Here is a 21,882-nt window from a genome sequence, read left to right as displayed (position 1 = left end):
AAGTCTTGGCTTTTGTTTTACTATGTCTTGGACAGTAAATTAAATAGATGTTTAAAAATGTTGACTCTTCAATACCAAACTGTTCTTTTTTGGTCTACTTTTTTCTCGAGTATTTATTTAACCTAATTAAATCTAAGTTAAGTATAATTATGTTCTGGTAGTCAGTTTGGGTTTCATGAAAATCAACTTTTATTTTCTTTTTGTTTTGTTTAGATCAATATGAAAGATAACAAAAATGCCAAATATATTGAAAATCATATTCCATCAAATGACTTGAGAGCTTTTGTGTTTGAAAGTCAAGAAGATATGGAGGTTTTCCTCAAAGAGGCAAGTACTGTAATATTTTAATTCACTTCACACTTAGCTTCCAGTGCTTGAGTTTTCAACCTCAACCTAGAGCAAAAAATGATAACGACCTATTTTACCATCAGTAACTCTTGTGTAAAATTATTCAAATTTGCTAATTTCTTTTGTCTATACCACTGAGGATTGAATTAGTTTTATAAGAGGAACAACAGCCCATAATTCCATCTTTAACATTTTTTGAAATTACCATTGGGAATTAATATGAAGAGTAATTCTGTCACATTGTTTTAAGAGAAACATCATAATGATGAGACTTTGGTCTTGGACATCCTTTTAGGAAATGTATTGGAATGAACTCCGTTTTTCTTTGGAGGGGAATATAATGTTGCTCATTATAAATAAAAAACTTTAAAAAGAATGAGAATTCTGTATCTGACTAGAAAAACACTACTGACAAAGAATATAAGCCACTGGAAGACATCATGGCTTAGTTAAGAGTATAGACTCTACAGATAGGTACCAGGCTTTGAATTCAGACTTTACTGCTGATTTCAGCAAGTTGACTAAATGTTCTGTGTCTTAATTTCTTCACTATAAAGTGGAGATAATATCTACTTCAAAAGATGGTTGTGATGATTAAATAATTTATTAAATGAAAAAGTTTAGAACAGTTTGTTGGGTACTATTGTTTTTATTATATATTGTTATATATCTGTATAATACATATTGTTAGCTATGTATGTTACTATCCTTGCCAGTAAGATTTCTTTTTCCTTTTGCAATACGCCGTCTACTTTTTAAAAAGCCCTGGAAAGATAAGGTTTAGATTTTGTTTTGTTTAAACTTTTTCTAGTAAGTCTAAGTGAGGACAGGACCATGAATCGGCTTAAGTAGTCCTCTATTTCTCTGGTACACAAGTGATTGGAAAGAATCTTTACTTTCTTTGGCTTTTACGTATTGCCCTCCTTCTGGTTTGGAGTTGACAGGGAATGTGAATAAAAGATGACTGGATAAAAAAGTTGAATCTACAGAATTATAAAATGGTCTCCAAAAAATTAAGCATTTGTGTTATTTAGAACTATTTAAGCCTAAACACTGAGTTCTTAAACTGATGTCACTGAAGAAGTAGGTTACTTGGATTACAAGTCTGTGAGACATGACACAGTGTGAAGGGTCTGTCTGGAGTCAGGTGTAATTAGATGATTTCTATTTTGCAAATGGCCAGCTTAGCCTACACTGAGTAACTGGATTTGCCTCAAAAACTCATGCTTCTTCCCCTGTGCTAAGAATTTGAACCATATATTAATAATATGTCAGGTTCCTGGAAATTTGACCTTTTTTTTTTTTTCCTTGTACTGTGACAACTTTCCATAGGGGCTCATCATTAGGACTAGAACTTCCTCTTACATGTATCACTTTTTGTATGTATATTTTAAATTTTGAAATACATTGTATATAACCTCCTCCTGTAATTATATCTACTAGAGTACCATTTCCCATCCTTCAGTAACTTACAAACCTTCTTCATGGTGTTTGCCATTTCTGCATACTACCGTGTACTACCATCACAATTTTTTGCCATATCTGGGTACTAACTATATTATTATTTAAAATTTTTCTTTAAATCACTTCACTTGTTACTGAAATGAAATATTCTGAAAGGAAGTATAATGTCATTAACAACTTAGAAAAACAAATAATTTACATTACAGTAAAGACTGTAAAGGCAGTGTTAGTAAATCCTAGATCTGTACTGTTGCTTCTCAAAAGCAGATGATATGATTTTTTTAAAAGGAGGTAATAAGGAGTTAAAGACATGATGACACTGTATGTAACTTACTCATTGGTATGATTGAAAGGGAATTGAAAAGGAAATTACTTTCTCATTGTATAATTCAATTTTATTTAGTGTAGCCACTAAAACAATAGATTTTTAAAACTTAAATGAATTCTGCATACTAGTATCATTGATACATTGACTCATGGCCAATATTGTTTCATTATACCTCCACTCTATTTTTTTTAATAACTTATTTTGATATAACTTCAAACTTACAGAAAAGTTGCAAGAGTCATACATATGCTCCTATATACCTTTTACCCAGATTTACAATAATTATTCACATTTTGCCCTATTTGCTTTATTGATTTTTTCATTTTTTTAATTTGTGGAGTATAGTTGATTAACAGTGTTGTGTTAGTTTCAGGTATACTGCAAAAGTGATTCAGTTATGCACATACATGTATCTATTCTTTTTCGAATTCTTTTCCCATTTAGGTTATCACAGAGTATTGAGTAGAGTTCCCTGGGCTATACAGTAGGTTCTTGTTGGTTGTGTATTTTAAATATAGCAGTGTGTACATGTCAATCCCAAACTGCTAATCTATCCCTCCCCCCCACCCTTCCCCCTTGGTAACCATAAATTCATTCTCTAAGTCTGTAAGTCTGTTTCTGTTTTGTAAATAAGTTCATATGTATCAATTTTTTTTAGATTCTACATAAAGCCATATCATATGATATTTGTCTTTCTCTGTCTGACTGACTTCACTTAGTATGATAATCTCCAGGTCCATCCATGTTGCTGCAAATGGCATTATTTCATTCTTTTTAATGGCTGAGTAATATTCCATTGTATATATGTACCACATCTTCTTTATCCATTCATCTGTTGATGGACATTTAGGTTGCTTCCATGTCTTGACTATTGTAAGTAGTGCTGCAGTGAACATTGGGGTGCATGTATCCTTTCGAACCATGGTTTCCTCTGGATATATGCCCAGGAGTGGGATTGCTGAATCATATGATAGCTCTAATTTTAGTTTCTTAAGGAACCTCCGTACTGTTCTCCATAGTGGCTGTACCAATTTACATTCCCACCAACAGTGCAAAAGGGTTCCCTTTTTTCCACACCCTCTCCAGCATTTATTGTTTGTTGACTTTCTGATGATGGCCATACTGACTGGTGTGAGGTGATGTTTCTTTTTTTAAAATATATGTATTTGTTTATTTATTTATTTTTGGCTGCATTGGGTCTTTGTTGCTGTGTGCGGGCTTTTCTCTAGTTGGGGCAAGCAGGGGCTACTCTTCGTTGTGGTGCACAGGCTTCTCGTTGCGATGGCTTCTCTTGTTGTGGAGCATGGGCTCTAGGCACGCAGGCTTCAGTACTTACGGCACGTGGGCTCAGTAGTTGTGTCTCGTGGGCTCTAGAGTGCAGGCTCAGTAGTTGTGGCACATGGGCTTAGTTGGTCCACAGCATGTGGGATCTTCCTGGACCAGGGCTTGAACCCAGGTTCCCTGCATTGGCAGGCGGATTCTTAACCACTGTGGCACCAGGGATGTCCTTTTTTTTTTTTTTTTTTTTTTTGAGGTGATATTTCATTTTAGTTTCTAAATGCAAGTCTTCTTTGGAGAAATGTCTGTTTAGGTCTTCTGCCCATTTTTTGATTGGGTTGTTTGTTTTTTTGGTATTGAGCTGTTTGTAAATTTTGGAAATTAATCCCTTGTTAATCTCTTTGTTTGCAAATATTTTCTCCCATTCTGTGGGTTATCTTTTCGTTTTGTTTATGGTTTCATTTGCTGTGCAAAAGCTTTTGAGTTTGATTAGGTCCCATGCTTATTTTTGTTTTTATTTCCATTACTCTAGGAGACAGCTTGAAAAAGATATTGCTGCGATTTATGTCAAAGAGTGATCTGCCTATATTTTCCTCTAAGAGTTTTATAGTATCTGGTCTTATATTTAGGTCTTTAATCCATTTTGAGTTTATTTATATGTATCTTGTTAAAGAATGTTCTAATTTCATTTTTTCATGTGTAGCTGTCCAGTTTTCCCAGCCCCATTTATTGAAGAGACTGTCTTTTCTCCATTGTATAGTCTTGCCTCCTTTGTTGTAGATTCATTGACCATATGTGTGTGGGTTTATTTCTGGGCTTTCTATCCTGTTCCATTGATCTGTATTTCTGTTTTTGTGCCAGTACCATACTGTTTTGATGAGTGTAGCTTCTTATTGCCATTTTGTTAATTGTTTTGGATTTGTTTTTGTAGGTGTTTTTTCTTCCCTTCCTCTTTTTTTCTCTTGTGATTTGATGACTAACTGTAGTGTTGTGTTTGGATTCCTTATTCTTTTCTGCATGTGTATCTATTGTAGATTTTCAGTGTGCAGTTACCATGAGGTTTTGGTATAGCATTCTATATATAAACAAGATTGTTTTCAGTTGCTGATCTTTTAATTTAAAATGCATTTCCAATATCCTGCCTTTGTGCTCTCCTCATAATTGCTGGTTTTGATATCATATTTGTTTAGCAGATGATTTCCTACCTTTACTGTATGTTTGCCTTTACCAGTGAGCTTTTCCATTCATAATTTTCTTGTTTCTAGTTGTGGCCTTTTCTTTTCCACCTAGAGAAGTTCCTTTAGCATTTGTTGCAAAGCTGGTCTGGTGGTGCTGAATTCTCTTAGCTTTTTCTTGTCTGGAAAGCTTTTGATTTCTCCGTCGAATCTGAATGAGAGCCTTGCTGGGTAGAGTATCCTTGGTTGTAGGTTCTTCCTTTTCATCACTGCCTTCTGGCCTGCAGAGTTTCTGCTGAGAAGTTAGCTGATAACCTTATGGGAGTTCCCTTGTACATTATTTGTTACTTTTCCCTTATTGCTTTTAATATTTTTAACCTTATGGGAGTTCCCTTGTACATTATTTGTTACTTTTCCCTTACTGCTTTTAATATTTTGTGTCTTTAATTTTTGTCATTTTGATACCATACCATATCTTGGCATGTTCCTTCTTGGGTTTATCCTGCCTGGGACTCTGCTTCCTCTGTGCTTCCTGGACTTGGGTGACTGTTTCCTTTCACATATTAGGGAAGTTTTCAGCCATTATCTCTTCTAATATTTTCTCAGGTCCTTTCCATCTCTCTCCTCCTTCTGGGACCCCTATAATGTGACTGTTGGTGTGTTTAATGTTGCCCCAGAGGTCTCGTAGACTGTCCTCATTTCTTTTCATTCTTTTTTCTTTATTCTGTTCCACAGCAGTGATTTCCACCATTCTGTCTTCCAGCTCACTTACCAGTTCTGCCACAGTTACTCTGCTATTGATTCCTTCTAGTGTATTTTTCATTTCAGTTATTGTATTGTTCATCTCTGTTTGTTGTTTAGTTCTTCTAGGTCTTTGTTAAACATTTCTTGTGTCTTCTTGATCTGTGCCTCCATTCTTTTTCCAAGATCTTGGGTCGTCTTTATTGTCATTACTCTGAATTCTTTTTCAGGTAGATTGCCTGTCTCTACTTTCCTTAGTTGTTCTTCTGGGGTTTTATCTTGTTCCTTCATCTGGAACATATTCCTCTGCTCTCTCATTTTGCCTAACTTTCTGTGATTACAATTTCCATTCTGCGGGCTGCAGGCTTATAGTTCTTCTTGCTTCTGCCGTCTGCCCCTGGTGGATGAGGCTGTCTAAGAGGCTTGTGCAGGCTTCCTGGTGGGAGGGACTGGTACCTGCCCACTGGTGGGTAGAGCTGGCTCTTGCCCCTCTGGTGGGCAGGGCTGTGTCAAGGGGTGTGTTTATCAGGCAGCTGTTTACTCAGGAAGGCTTTAGGCAGCTGGTCTGCTGATTGATGGGGCTGTGTTCGCACCCTGTTGTTTGTTTGGCCTGAGGCATCCCAGCACTGGAGCCTACAGGCTGTTGGGTGGAGCCAGGTCTTGATGAGAAAATGGCAGCCTCCAAGAGGGCTCATGCCAATGAGTACTCCCCAGAACTACCATCACCAGTGTCCTCGTCTGCACAGTGAGCCACAGACACCCCCCTGCCAACCTCTGCAGGAGACCCTCCAATACTAGCAGGTAAGTTTCTTATGAGGTCATCGCTTTTTTACCTGGGTCCTGGTGCACGCAAGGCCCTGTGTGTGCCCTCCAAAAATGGAGTTTGTTTCCCCCAGTGCTGTGGAATTCCTGCAATCAAATCCCGCTGGCCTTCAAAGCCACATTCTCTGGGGGCTCCTCCTCCTGTTGCCAGACCCCCAGGCTGGGGAGCCTGACATGGGGCTCAGAACTTTCACTCCTGTGGGAGAACTTCTGTAGTATAATTATTTTCCAGTTTGTGGGTCGCCCACCCAGCATGTATGGGATTTGATTTTATCACCATTGCACTGCTCCTACCATCTTGTTGTGGCTTCTTCTTTGTCTTTGCATACAGGGTATCTTTTTTGGTAGGTTCCAGCATTTTTTTGTCAGAGGTAGTTCAGCAGTTAGTTGTGATTTTGGTGTTTCCGTAAGAGGGGGTGAGCTCCCATCCTTCTACTCCGTCTTGTCTTCTCCTGCTTTATTATTTCTCCATAGCAAAGTACAGGTGGTTTTGCTATAAGCAATATATAATTCCTAAAAATTACTGTACTGCAGAATTGTATAATAAAAACCCACAGGGGCTATGGTGTGGAGGGGGGGAAGCACAGCTTTACATATGTTAAATTATTAAGAAATATGCAGATACAATAAATGTGCTTTTTCTTTTTTATTTGTTTATTGAAGTATGGTTGACTTATAAGTTTCAGGTGTACAGCATAGTAATTTGATGTTTTATGGCTTACACAATGTACAAAATTAGTATGAAATATTGACTATATTCCTTGTACTGTATGTTACAACCCTGTGCCTTATTGAAAGACCTGAAGTTGGCTTGTGGAAGTAGGCATTGGAAGGGTTCCGTATGTGAATTATGTAGTAGGTAAAATAATTATAAAGCACTTACCTGAAATTGGATGGAAAGTTGTAACACCAGATGTGGTTGAGGGGTGGCTCATAATATGTAGTGAACTCAGGCAGCTGGTAGATGTTTGAGAGGGATGTGTGTGTGTCTGTGTATTTGTGCACAAATTACATCTATTCCTACACAGCTCCATTCAGTTGGGTGCCATTTTTTGCATTCACCTAGAGAAAAGCTTATATTTGTTATGGATATAATTGTACCTAAGCAAATGTGAGAATCACGTAATGTTTAAGTTGTCCCCTAATATATAAATTGCTTGGAATAAATTTGTCCTCAAAACAAGCATTACAGTAAAACTATTTTTCTGTTTGCAATTATGTGTGAGGAAATACTTCGAGCCTTTAAAAATATCCTGTTGCTCATGTAACTGCCTAGTAGGTTTAAGAACCATTAATGATTCTCATCATTCTTTCTATATTTATTAGTTGGTATTCTATAAGGAAGAGCTCTTTCTTCTCCATTTATTTAGTCATTATATCATATAAAACTCATAGAATTTTGTTTTATAGATTTTAATCCATTACTATCATTATTTATTTTAATGCTCAAATTGTCCCACATTTGGCCAGTGAGACCTTCAGCTTGACCGCTGTATGTTATTTTACCAACATTTTTTTTTTTGCGGTACACGGGCCTCTCACTGTTGTGGCCTCTCCCGTTGCGGAGCACAGGCTCCGGACACACAGGCTCAGCGGCCATGGCTCATGGGCCTAGCCGCTCCGCTGCATGTGGGATCTTCCCGGACCGGGGCACGAACCCGTGTTCCCTGCATCGGAAGGCGGACTCAGCCACTGCGCCACCAGGGAAGCCCTTACCAACATATTTTGAGCAGTACTTACTTTTGGGGAGAGCAAGGTGTTCACTTATACCTTTACCTTGCTGTGTCTGGGCCTTACAATCAGCCTTTTCCCCAAAGAACCCTAGTTTTTAGAAACCAAGATCTGTGTGTTAGATGTGTGCATTGCTGCTAGTGTCTCATTGCTTCTTAGCCCTTGCATGCAAACCCTTAATTTATATTTATCTGGAGAACAAGAGTGCATAAGGGCACCATGAATTCACACTGATGCTTCCAATTACAGTCGAACACAACAGGGTACCTTCTACTCTTTCTCCTTTGCATATCTGTAATTTCCTACTGTAGCAGTGAAAAACACCTCCTTCTCCCCCTTATCATCAATTTATTTACTAATTTGTTCAAGTGTAGAGTGCTGTGAAAGTAGTCACAGCATTCTAGGCTGTGAAAGTAGTTTGAACATTGCTAATCTGTGCCACCATGAAATTCCTCCATTCCACCATCCTATCTTGTCTCTCAGCAGTGTTTTATTTTTTTGTGTTTATGTCTTGCACATCTTTTGTTAAATGTGTTCCTAAGTATTTTATGGATTTTTGACACTCTTAGAAATGGATTTCTCAAATTCATTTTTCAGCTGTTAACTGCTAGTACATAGGTATAATTTGATACTTTTTCATTTGATCTGTATCTTGTGACACTATTGAATTCACTTCCTGAATTCTAGTAGTTGCTTTATAGATTCCACAGGACTTTCTGTGTAGAAAATCATACCCTTGCAAATAGATCTTTTTACTTGTTCCTTTTTAATCTTTTACCTCTTTATTGTGCTTCACCTCATTGTCTAGTACCTCTAGGACAATGTTGAAAAGAAGTGGTGTGATTTGATACCCCTGCTTATTCCCAGACTTAGGGGGAAAGCACTCAATATTCCACAATTAAGTATTATGTCTGCTGTATATTTATCATAGATGCCCTTTACCAGGTGGAGGAAATTTCTTTCTATTCCTAGTTTGCTGAAAATCATATGGCTTTTGTACTTTATTCTGATAATACAATAACTTGGATTGATGTAGCATTCAAAATCAACCAATCTCACATCCCTGGGATAAATTCTACTTGGTCATGTATATTGCTGGATTCTGTTTACTAATATTTTGTTAAGGATTTTTGTATATGTGTTCATGAGGGATATTGTAATACTTTTGTCAGGATTATACTGGAATCATAAAATGACTTGTCCCTTCCTTTTTGTTCTGAAAAGGTTTTTGGTATTACTGCTTCCTTATCTGTTTGATAGAATTTATCGGTGGAAATAAAAAAAGAAATGTACTCTTTGTGAAAACACATAGCTACAATATCATCACACTAAAAAATTTTCTTATAAGTACCATTAAATAGCTAGTCAGTGTTCAAATTTCTGATCGTCCCATGAATGCCAGTAAGAATACCATAACTTTAAAAATTCTTTTGATTGAGTATATGGTAATTAAGGTAATATTTTCTTTTCCTTATATTAAGGTTCGTGACCATAAAAAATTAAGAGTGAATGCTGTTATTGCTCCTAAGAGTTCATATGCAGACAAAGCACCTTCACGACCATTGAATGAACTTAAGTAAGTCTTGAAAATATTATTAGAACTAAGCTGTTACTTTGAATATTGAATAATCATTTCTCTCAAATATATTTTAATTATTTCTTTGTCACATAAATATGTTTTTTATAGGCTGTATTATTCCCTTTTAGGATCTCTTCCTAAGTCTAAAATAAGGAAAAATCTAGGCCCAGGAACAGACCATGGTATCAGTTAGTATATGATGGTGATTTTTTAAATCAGTGGAATAATATTGGACTACTTAGTAAAAGCTACTAAAATAGTTGGTTAGTTATTGGGAAAATAAAAGGGTAAATCATCACTTCATAATATAAAAATAATTTCCAGAAGGATTAAATGGAAAAACTGCAATTATAAAACAGCTACAAGTAAATAAAGTCTTAATTCTGTATAAAAGCAATGGTAGAAGCAACAAAAGAAGAGATTAATGGTTTGTAATTATAAATATTAAACTTTTCTGACAAGGAAATAAATCTGAAAATTAATCACTTAATATTAAGTGACTAAACTATACAAAGAAAATACTTTCTGTACCATTGTTAATTTATTTTTTATTTATTGTTTAGTCACCACATGTCAACTAGGATTTTTTTTTAAATGATATTTTAAGAAGAAAAACCTAATAGTTGCTTTTCCTTTCAGACAATATGGATTTTTCTCTTATTTGCGAGAGTTATTTGATGCACCTGATCCTGTCATGAGTTACCTCTGCTGCCAGTATCACATTCATGAAGTTCCTGTAGGAACTGAAAGAACCAGAGAAAGAATTGAACGGGTAAGAAAGTACTGAATCAGTACCAAAAATGTAGTTTTGTTAAAACTTCTTAGCTTAAAGTCAAGGAAAACTTGTAATTTAAAGAAACATGCCATTGTTTTTAACCATACAGAAATTATCTTGGTATTTTCCATTTTTAATATGACATAGGACAGTGAATGTTGACTAATACTTGACGACAGGAGTGGTGTGGAGTTACCTAGAGCAGGGGTCCCCGACCCCCAGGCCGCACACACAGCAGGAGGTGAGCGGTGGGCAACCGAGCGAAGCTTCATCTGCCGCTCCCCATTTCTCCCCATCGCTTGCATTACTGCCTGAATCATCCCCCCCACCCACCCAGCCCAGGTCTGTGAAAAATTGTCTTCCATGAAACTGATCGCTGGTGCCAAAAAGGTTGGGGACCACTGACCTAGAGTAAATAAATAACTTAATACATGTAGGGTAGTTAAGTTAAAACCTGAAGAGACACGTGGCTCTCTTATGTGATTCTGCCTTGCTTGACAAACATTTGTTCAAACATTAACGGTTTAGTCATTTAAATTCTTGTATTATGTTTTTCAGACAAATTATACTTTAGGATGGTAGGCTAGGATATGTAACTGCTTTGGTAAGCCCTCCCATTAAAGTTTCCATTTAAGATTATCTCATGTGAATGACCACCCCTTAATAGGATTTCATTTTCCTGTCTAGTACAGCTACATAAACTCTTAAGTTCCTATATTCTGCTAATGCTGCTTGGAGTTTTCTTCTCCTTACAAGTAATCTCTAAGACTCCAAACCACCTTCATTGCTTTTATCAAAGGGAGAAACAGGGAAGAAGTCTCCTCTAGAAAAGATTTTTCCTTAATACCAAGTTGCCATATTAATACTGCTTGTAGGACCCAATTACAGACCTAACTGCTATTTATAATAGTGAACTTATTAGAGAATGTGTTTTAAATTTTTTAACAACCATTCTACAAGTATCCTAGGATATTCATTTGTAATTTCGGGGCCTCTATATACCTCATTAACAGAAGATAGAAATGGGGGCTCATTACTAACCCATTTTGCACAGACAAGCCATTATTACTTGTGGTAAGTTGCCTGTGTCTTTGATTAAAAATTATATTATGGTGACCATTTTGGGAAACCAAAAATACAACTCTCCATGTGGGTGTACCTCTCTCTTTGGTCTTCATAGATGGGGTTTAAAAAAAGAGGACAAGACTATATACATAGACCAATCCAATTTCTGTCATAACTTCAGAGGTAGGTAGGGTGCTATCTCTGAAGCTTAGGATAGTAGGTATTCTTTACTATTGCAGAAAGACTATAGTAAATTTGGTAAGGGCTTTCATAGCTTTACTTTGGGGCAGAAAGGAGCAATACTGCACTTGGAAAATCCTTTCACTTTTTGAACAGTGCTTCAAGTTGATTTTTATGCACTTTTTAACGTTTTGGTTAAGTCATCTAGAGAGCTTTAACTCTACTGTCTGTACTAGAAAAATAACATTGTATATAGTAAAGCAAAGTCAGACACCTAATAAAGCCCTTGACATTGTCTTAGCCATCTTTCAGAAGATACAAACCTTCACTGAGGAAATTCACTGTCTTAATGTTTCATGTCTACCTAATGACAAATAATGGCTATATTTCTTCCTTAGAATAAAAATAACATTCTTTAGTGTAAGTTTTGCTTTATTATCAAGTCCTGACATTTTAGATTCTGTAAATGATTATACTCTATTTATGCAGTTGTTCTCGTTAATTTCCAAGGCTGGTCTCTGGTTAAATTGTCTGCTGACCTCCTTAGCTTAACAATGTTCTTTTTGCTGAGAGCACTCCCACCATCTCTGTCAGTTTCAATTTGCTTAAAACTTATTTTCATGAAATGTGGGTGGGCTAACCTCATCTAGGCTTTCCCTTCATTTCAAATTATTCAACATTTGTGGATACCAGTTTATACCCTATTAAACTAAGTATGCTTAAATATGTCATCTCTTCACTTAAACTTCTAGAGAGAAACAAGCCACAAGAATACTGGTAGTAAACCTTTAGAGATTGGAAAAAACTACAGCAGCCTATTCTTTATAAATAACAGTAACAGATCCAATGTTAGGGTGTTTAGAATGTGCATTAGTTTATGAAACTCCTTAAATAAATTCTTGAGAGAAAAGATCTCCAAAAAATGCAAAGTCTTTGAAGTCCTTGAAAAGTGTGTGCATTAAGTATTCCCCAAATATACAGGAATTAAATATAAGATTATGTATCTTTGAACAATATAACTGAGGGGAGGGGAGAGTAAATGTGTTAGTTAAGATAACACAGTTCAGTCTACAGGGAAGTTGACTCCTGGTATCTCTTCTGTAGATAAAGTCCCAAAAGTACACTTACTTGGGAGAGATTGTATAGTGAAGTAGAAGTATAGCCAACTTTGGTTGTTGTTTTGGTTTTCTCCCAGTTCTCTCTTCCTTAGTGTTGTTTTCCCAAATAATAACCTGAATTTTATCACTCACCTTTTTAGAGATGTTGGGTACATTTTTTAAAAAATAAAGTATATCCTAGTATACTTTGATCTTCTAAAATTCATGAGATCTGTATTTTTAATTCTTTAGTCCTTTTAAAAATATGTCATAATTATTCTTAGATGTGCACTGAATGTGTATTTTACATTATAGGTAATACAAGAAACCCGATTAAAACAAATTTATACAGCAGAAGAAAAGTTTGTGGTGAAAACTTCTTTTTATTCAAACAAAGTTATTTCTAGTAACACATCCCTAAAAGTAGCCCAGTTTCTCACAGTCACTGTGGATCTAGAGCAAAGACGACACTTAGAAGAACAGCTAAAGGTTGGTCATTTAAAAACAAATTTTTTTTTTTAATTGAAGTACAGTTGATTTACAATGTTGCATTAGTTTCTGGGGTACAGCAAAGTGATTCAGTTATAGATATATACTTTTTCATATTCTTTTCCATTGTGGTTTATTACAGGATATTGAATATAGTTCCCTGTGCTATATAGTAAGACCTTGTTGTTTATACATTCTATCTATAATAGTTTGCATCTGTTAATCCCAAACTCCCAATCCATCCATCCCCTGCCTCCCCCTTTCCCTTGGCAATCGCATATCTGTTCTCTATGTCTATGAGTGTGTTTTGTAAATAAATTTGTGTCATATTTTAGATTCCATGTATAAGTGATATATGGTATTTATCTTTCTCTTTCTGACTTCACTTATAATCTCTAGGTCCATCCATGTTGCTGCAAATGGCGTTATTTTGTTCTTTTTTATGGCTGAGTAGTGTTCCATTGTATGTATGTACCACATCTTCTTTATCCATTCATCTGTTGATGGACATTTAGGTTGTTTCCATGTCTTGGCCATTGTAAATAGTGCTCCTGTGAACACTGGGGGTGCATGTATTTTTCAAATTATAGTTTTGTCTGGATATATGCCCAGGAGTGGGATTGCTGGATCATATGGTAACTCTGTTTTTAGTTTTTTGAAGAACCTCCATACTGTTTTCCATGGTGGCTGCACCAAGTTGCATTCCCACCAACAGTGTAGGAGGGTTCCCTTTTCTCCACACCCTCTCCAGCATTTTTGATGACCATTCTGACTGGTATGTGGTGGTACCTCGTTGTGGTTTCACTTTGCAGTTCTCTAATAATTAGCAATGTTGAACATCTTTTCATGTGCCTATTGGCCATCTGTTTATCTTCTTTGGAGAATACCTATCTAGGTCTTCTGCCCAATTTTTGATTGGATTATTTTTGAGTTATATGAGCTGTTTGTATATTTTGGAAATTAAGCTTTTGTCAGTTGCATCCTTTGCAGATATTTTCCCCTAGTCCGTAGGTTGTCTTTTCATTTTGTTTATGGTTTCCTTTCATGTGCAAAAGCTTGTAAGTTTAAGTCCCATTTGTTTATTTTTGCTTTTATTTCTTATTGCCTTGGGAGACTGACTTAAGAAAACATTGGTATGATTTATGTCAGAGAATGTATGGTGTTATGTCTTATATCTAAGTTAAAGATTGGTTATTTTGAGTATTAATAAAGAATATTAACTGGAGTTATAATACGTTAGCCTGTTTTTTAAATATACTAACGATATTGCATATTCCATAGGAAATTAATAGAAAATTGCAAGCAGTAGAATCAGGGTTGATTGCCTTACGTGAGACAAACAAACATCTAGAACACAAAGATAATGAACTTAGACAAAAGAAGAAGGAGCTTCTTGAAAGGAAAACCAAGAAAAGACAACTGGAACAAAAAATTAGTTCCAAACTAGGAAGGTATCTTTCAGCCTATTTTGGGGTAAGGGGGCTGGGTGGGTGGTACAAAAGCACTATAAGGATATTGTTAGTTATACGTTATACGTTGTAATGACGACACAATTCCCACCAGCACTCTGCGTACAATTTCTCTCTCAAACTTACACCCTCCTACCCAAAACATGGGACAAAGGGAGGTGAATCTTAAGTGTTGTGAGTTTTTCTGTTCCCTGATCTGCTGTTCTCATCCCTGTACCCCTTTCTGTTCTTAAAAATTATTGAGGACCTTGAGGAAGTTTTGTTTCTATGGATTATATCTATTGATATTTACCAAATTAGAAATTAAATTCATTAAAATGATAATAAAGCCATACATTAACATATTTATGAAAAAGTTTTCCAAACAAAATACATTTAGCAAGAAGAATGACATTGTTTTTACATTTTTGTAAATCTCTTTAGATGAAGTTAGTTGTTTTTCATATGTGCTTCTGCATTCACTGGGTTGTGAGATGTTTTGGTTGAAGTATATGAAGAAAATCTGGCCTCACATAGATATGCAGCTGGAAAAGGGAGAAGTGCTTTAATAGACTTTTCAGTGTATGTATTATCAAAACTTGCCAAGGTGTGGTTTGTGGAGGTTTAATTGCAACATGGAATGTGAACTCATCAGTGAAGTTGTGCACTCCTACATTACTTTAAGTGCATCATTCACCCATGAATGACTTTGTTACTTTATGCTAGCTTACTGTGAGATCCCAGGCAATTGTTCTCAGAACTTATTGTTTTATTTTGAATTTAGATATTTTATAGAAACTTGGAATATATAAGATGGGATAAAAGCTATTAGGGTGTTTAGTCTAGGGGAAAGGAACTGTGGCTTCCAGTTTCAAGGCTTTTCCCATGTCCTGTCATGACACAGCACAGACCTTTCTGTTGTGATTGTTCTTTTATGCTTCTTTGCTATAGAATAAAAATATAGATATCAATAACATAATAAATGACAGCTCAGTCTTGAATAAGGTACAAGTTTACCTTGATCTAATATAATAATGTTTCTAAACATTCATAAATTAAATATTTAAAATGCTTTAAGAAAAAAAATTTTAAGCAAACCGTTGCCCATTAACTTTTGTTTAAAAAGTCAGTACCTTGGTTGCTTAAAGCAAGATACAGCTATTTAGTCTAACTGACTGCCTAAAATTTTTTTCTACTTTAACCCTTCACTTCTGTCTTCAGTCATCTATAAGATATTTACTGTTGGACTGCTGTATTGAACTCATTGTCTAAAGCTAAACTTTCTCCTCATAAAGTAATGTTGATTTCTGTAGTGCAGTAACCTTTCATAGCCATTGTCATCCTGCTGTCTCATACCTCCAGTTACTCACTTTGGAATACTGCAGTGGTGACATGGTTAGTGGTCTCTACTTGACTAGTCTCCTTCTCCGTTCAGTGCATCCAGAATACTGTCATCCAGTTTATCTTCTTTTCACGTTCCTACCCCCTTCAAGAATATCTTATAGCTCCCTACCTTTACTACATGAAATTTAATTAAATACTGCTTTCCTTTAGATTGGCTTTCACGTTTTTCAAAATCTTATTTCACTCCACCCATTGTAATTTCCTCCCTGTCTTCACCAAAGTCTCTTCATGTACCATTCAGTCCACTCTCCACAGCATCCACTGAACTTATTCATTCTTGTTTATTATTGCTTCCATCGTTTGTTCTTGATTTTTCCCTTGAGGCAACATGATGTAGTGGAAAGACTTGGACTTTGATGTCAAACACATCTTACAATTTAGTATCTGGGATCTTAGGTAACAACTTCTGAGCCTTAGTTTCTTCATCTTAAAGAGCAAAGTATTAACCTTTAGGATTGTTGTATTGCCTTTTCATTATATATTTTTTTTACCTGTTAATCAGATCTCCACAGTTAAGCTCCATAAGGGAAGGGACTATATTTATAAACAATGTTTATCAGTTATGGGCCAGACACTATACTAAGTGTGTTGCATAATTTGCCTTTTTTTAGTATTCACCAGAGCCCAGTGGAGAAGTACTATTATTATTTACAGTTTATAGATGAGGAAACTGAAGCTCAGAGAAGTAAGTTGTTCAGTTATATCGCTCATTAGTGGCAAAGAGGAAATTTAAATCCATCTTTCTGATTCCAGATCCTATACCATTAGCCACTAGCATTACCTAGACTATGCTGGGCACATACTCTATCTCAAAAAATATTTTCAATCTTGAGTGGTTACACAAAATGATTGTTTAACCTAGAAGCTAGCAGTTAACATCTGAGTAGCATTGCTAAATAGCCCACCCATAAAGCAGCAGGGGGCCTAAGAATTTGGGCTCAATCCTTGTCTTTTCTCTGATTTCCACATCATTATGCATTTCATACAGTTTAAAACTGATGGAACAGGATACTTGCAACCTTGAAGAGGAAGAACGAAAAGCAAGCACCAAAATCAAAGAAATAAATGTTCAAAAAGCCAAACTTGTTACTGAATTAACAAACTTGATAAAGGTAAGCCATTTTCTTAATTTTAGTCATATTTTTTTTGTTGCAGGTCGACAGCAAAATCTTAGCAAGAGATTGTATTGTTGGATATTTCTCATTATAGATCAGTAAATTGGTTTAAAGCACTCATTAAGCTAAATTATTTTATTCCAGATGACTCAAATATACAAGAAAACTTTAAAATTCTCTTAGAATAAAATTATAAAAAATTATTTGAGAGAGGTATCAGTCACATTAGAAAAATGTTATTTTTTTCATGGTTTATAATTTTGTTTTTTAAAAGAAACTGTATTGTTTTTCTTAGTTGTAAAACAAACTCATAGGGGTTTTCTATTCCTAGATTTGTACTTCTTTGCATATACAAAAAGTAGATTTAATTCTTCAAAATACTACAGTGATCTCCGAGAAGAACAAATTAGAATCAGATTATATGGCTGCTTCATCACAGCTACGTCTCACAGAGGTAAAATGTTTGCTTTTATTTTTTATTTTGGGGCTTCAGACCAGTTTGAAAATGTGTGTGTGTGGGGGAGGTGTATGTATATACACACACACATATATATATATATCATGCCTTGCAATATGCAGGTTTTTTATGCTCTTTAATTTACAAATTTAATGCATCCTGCTTATGAGGAAGCAATATTTGAAACCCTTTGTATGTATTCTGCATTTTATGTTATTTGATTGGGGGAGGTGTGGTAATAATCAAAAAAGAGAATTAGAGTCCCTGATTTAGTCACTTGAAGACCAAAGTCTCATGTCTGCTTTCTTAACCAATATAAATTATAGTTGTTACTGTTACCAAGCAGCAACTAGTAGCTTTTATTGCAGTTTGTATCCCATAAAGTAAACTGCAGATGAGTTCTAATCAACACTGAGAGTGGCCTTAGTGTGTAATCTTGGTGATTTAACCTTCTGTTAATACCTGTGAAACGATGATAAATATCGAAATAGTGGGGGGTCGGGGGTGATGTACTAAGTTAACTTAAATTCCAAAGAGGAACTAGCAACAAAATGAGTTAGTATAACAGTGGGATAGTTTTTGAGTCTTTCAAATCCTTTCCCAAAAACAGAAGAACAACTAGGATAACTAACAGTTAACAAACAACCCATGGACAACATATACAACAAACCAAGCTTTAAGGTATCCCTATAGGTGTACTGCAGTATATTCTCACACTTAACCACCCAGGGTTAACATCAGGCTAGTTAAGGGCTTAGTCCCCAATAAAACTACCCTTACTTCAAATGCTAGCTGCAAGTTCAGAGGTCCCCAGGCCACCTGCACTTCTGACTAACTGGCTACAAGTTCAAGAGCTCTTATGACTCCCCCCAGGTTCTGTAATTAACTAGAGTGACTCACAGAACTGAAGAAAAGGCTATATTTAACAATTACAGTTTTATTATAAACGATACAAATCCCTACTAGTCAAATGAAGAGACATGTAGGGTGAGGTCTGGGAGGGTCCTGAACACAGTTTCTGTACACTTTTCTGGTGAAATCAGGATGTGTCACCCTCTTACCATCAGTGTGTTCACTAACCAAGAAGCTCTATGGAGCTTCAGTGTTCAGGACATTTATTGGGGTTGCATTACCTAGGCATGATTGATTGGATCATTGGCCATGTGGTTGAACTCAAATCTCCAGCCCTCCTCCCTGGAATTCAAGAGATTGGGAGGACAATAATAAGACTCAAAGCCCCAGCCCTCCCCTCTAGTCACATGATTTGTCTTTCTGGCGTTGCCTTCGCCCATCCTGAGTCACTCCTTAGCATAGTAAAGTCAGGTGTGATCCTAGTAGGGGCCCATGAATAACAAAGACAGACACTCCTATCACTCAGACAATTCCTAGGGTTTTAGAGTCTTCCTCCCAAGAACCAGAGACAAACATCAGTCAAATTCTATATTTTACAACACCTGTGAACTCCAAACTATAGGTGGGTAAGATCAAATCAGCAGCAGCATCAAGACTGGTGTGGTATCAGAAAGTATGTGGTAAGAAGCAGAGGGAAGGCTCCAAGAATCCAAAAATCAAGTCACCAACAGGTACTCATCTCTAAAGAAAAGAGGCCCCATTTGGTGTGGAAAGTTCAGCAGACCAATTTGAGAGCAGCTGAAACTGGGAGGTGACCATAGACTCAAGAAAGGTCAGGTGGTGCTGGGGTGGTGGTTTAGGCCCTTTGAGCTCTCAAATTAACCGAAACTGCTTTGCAGAACAAAGCTGCTTACTGAGGAGAACTAGAACTACAGGATAGACTAAGGAGATAGTAAGCATGTATCATGTGATTATAAGGCTGACACAGTAGCTAAAGGCACAACAGTCTAAACATGGGAGAAAGGAGACAGTGTAAGTAAAATGGAATATATTTGCTGATTGTCCTATAGGTACTATCAGGAAATAGAAGGATACTACTTCAGATTAGATGCTTTGGGAGAGGGAAATGAGGGAGAATTTCAATATTGTTTATAGTAGGAACCAGTATCTCAAAAAAGATATTAAGGCCTAAGGATATTGTATAAGATATTTTGCACATAAATAATCTTTCTTTCAAATAAAAATAGCTTTCCTGGGCTTCCCTGGTGGTGCAGTGGTTGAGAGTCCGCCGGCCGATGCAGGGGACGCGGGTTGATGCCCCGGGAAGATCCCACATGCCGTGGAGCGGCTGGGCCCGTGAGCCATGGCCGCTGAGCCTGCGCGCGCCCGGAGCCTGTGCTCCACAACTGGAGAGGCCACAGCAGTGAGAGGCCCGCGTACCGCAAAAAAAAAAAAAAAAAAAAAAAAAAAATAGCTTTCCTTAAATGCCAACAATAGATGAAAAAGGGAGAAGGGGACAATATAAAACAGATTACATCACTGAAGATTAGATATTTAATTTATATACATATTAAGACAACACAATGGCAGAACTTAGGCCAAACATCAATCATATCATTAAATATAAATGGAGACAATTTATCTTTTTAAAAAAATTTTTGAAGTAAATTCCAATACTATGCATAATATGAGAGGCACATCTAAAAAAAGGGATTCAAAAAGGTTTAAAATGAAAGGACAATGAGCACAAGGGATCTTTTGGGGTCAAAAAGGCTCAAAATATTAATCAAAAATATATGATAAACCTATTGATTTCATAATTGATGCTTAAAATATTAATGGTCACCTTTGGAGGATATTAGGGAACAAGCTCATGATTTTCAAAAATGGCAAAGAAAGAATCTAGCATTTATGCTGTCTTTTTTATGTGAACTATTTAGGATAAACAAATGAGATGGGGAAGTTTTTCTTTACAGAAGTATTTCAGTTAATAAATGCAGAAGGAAAAAAAAGAAAGAAAAGAAAAGATGCAAATGGAATTATAGTGTTAGAATATCACCACCTTGTAGCTGCTAATGAATCAGTGGATCACATTAGCTGCTAACATCACAAAAAGATAGCCAGATATTTATTTATGTGTATCCTGATGGAAGGACATAACACAACGCCATCTATGAACTAATGTTGTGAAAAAAATCAAATTTCAACCCGATTAAGCCTCTAGAACAAGGTTTCTCAATCTCAGCACTATGAATATTTTGAACTGGATAATTCTTTTTGTGGGGGGCTGTCTTTACCAGCATCCCTGGCCTCTATTTGCTAGATGCCAGTAGTACACCGTTCCCTCAGCTGTGACAACCAAAAATATTTCCAGACACTGCCCTGGGGAGCAGAATTGCCCCCATTCAGAACCATTGCTCTAAAACTACCAGTTCACAGGAAATACAGGAGAGCAAAAAATATGCTAAATGACTCCACAGGAATACAGTCAGCAAAATCTAGAACGTAAGGGACTATATAGGGACAAATCATTTACTTTAGTGCTGTCCAATAGGAATATAGTGCAAGCTGTATGTCATTATAAAGTTTCTAGTGACCAAATTTTAAGAAGTAAAAAGAAATAGGTAAAATTATCTATCCATTTAATAGTATATTTAACTCAGTAAATTAAAATGTTATTTCAACATGTAATCAATACTGGAAAATTATTGAGATATTTTACAATTTTATAATAAGCCCTCAAAATACTGTAATAAATACATCTGAATTTAGATGATAAATTTTCATCACAAATATTAGATTTTATAAAACTTAAGAGTTGCAAAAGTAAATTCATATACTCAGATTATTCTAAACATTTTCTGGTGGCTAAAGTGAGTATTGATTTTAAATTATTTTAAATTAAAAATTTAGTCTCTCAGAACTCTAGTCACATATGACTTGTGCCTTACTTTATTGGGCAGTGCAGTACTGTAGCTAAGATAAAAAGGGGAGAGGAAATGTATAAGCTAAAAGGGACTTAAAAAACGTACTAACCAAATACTATGTGTGGACATTATTTTGATCCTGATTTGAGCAAAGCAACTACTTAAAGAAGAAGTTCTAAGAAATGGAATTTTGAATATTGACTTAATATCTGATAATATTAGAGTTTACTGACAGTATTTTTTAAGTTTGATAATGTGGTTATGGATTTTTTTATCTTTTAAAAATACATTGCCGTAATATTTACAAAGAAAATAATGTTTGGAATTGCTTCAAAATAATCCAGGGAGGGGGCCACATGGGGAGCGAGTGTAGATGAAACTGTGATGGTCATGAGTTGAAAATTGTTGAAGAAGCTGGATGGTAGATACATAAAGGTTTATTATACTGTTCTCTCTCCTGTTTCATATATTTCTACATTTCCCATAATAAAAAGTAAATGTTTCCATTCTTGGCCATGATGAAACAGGGGCTCAGTTTACCCTCTTATTTTAAACCACTAAAAGATGGGACAAAGTATATAAAACAAAGATTTTCAGACATTGAATA

General features: G+C 35.8%; 1 protein-coding gene across 1 annotated transcript in view; it reads left to right on the top strand.

Annotated features, from left to right (window-relative positions):
- SMC5 (structural maintenance of chromosomes 5) overlaps positions 1 to 21,882 on the top strand; it is a 113,962-nt gene that overhangs the window by 71,679 nt on the left and 20,401 nt on the right. Inside the window, exons 11-17 of the mRNA XM_082843118.1 lie at positions 214 to 327; positions 9,369 to 9,463; positions 10,106 to 10,238; positions 12,899 to 13,072; positions 14,354 to 14,523; positions 16,913 to 17,036; positions 17,371 to 17,493. Coding sequence (XP_082699244.1) covers positions 214 to 327; positions 9,369 to 9,463; positions 10,106 to 10,238; positions 12,899 to 13,072; positions 14,354 to 14,523; positions 16,913 to 17,036; positions 17,371 to 17,493 — 933 coding nt within the window. The remainder of the gene's footprint in view (positions 1 to 213; positions 328 to 9,368; positions 9,464 to 10,105; positions 10,239 to 12,898; positions 13,073 to 14,353; positions 14,524 to 16,912; positions 17,037 to 17,370; positions 17,494 to 21,882) is intronic.

The sequence above is a fragment of the Leucopleurus acutus genome, assembly GCF_964270905.1.
Source record: "Leucopleurus acutus genome assembly, chromosome: 7".
Classification (NCBI taxonomy): Eukaryota; Metazoa; Chordata; class Mammalia; order Artiodactyla; family Delphinidae; genus Leucopleurus; species Leucopleurus acutus.
The sequence above is the reverse complement of the archived record's forward strand: the minus strand, read 5'-3'. Positions and strand labels throughout refer to the sequence as shown.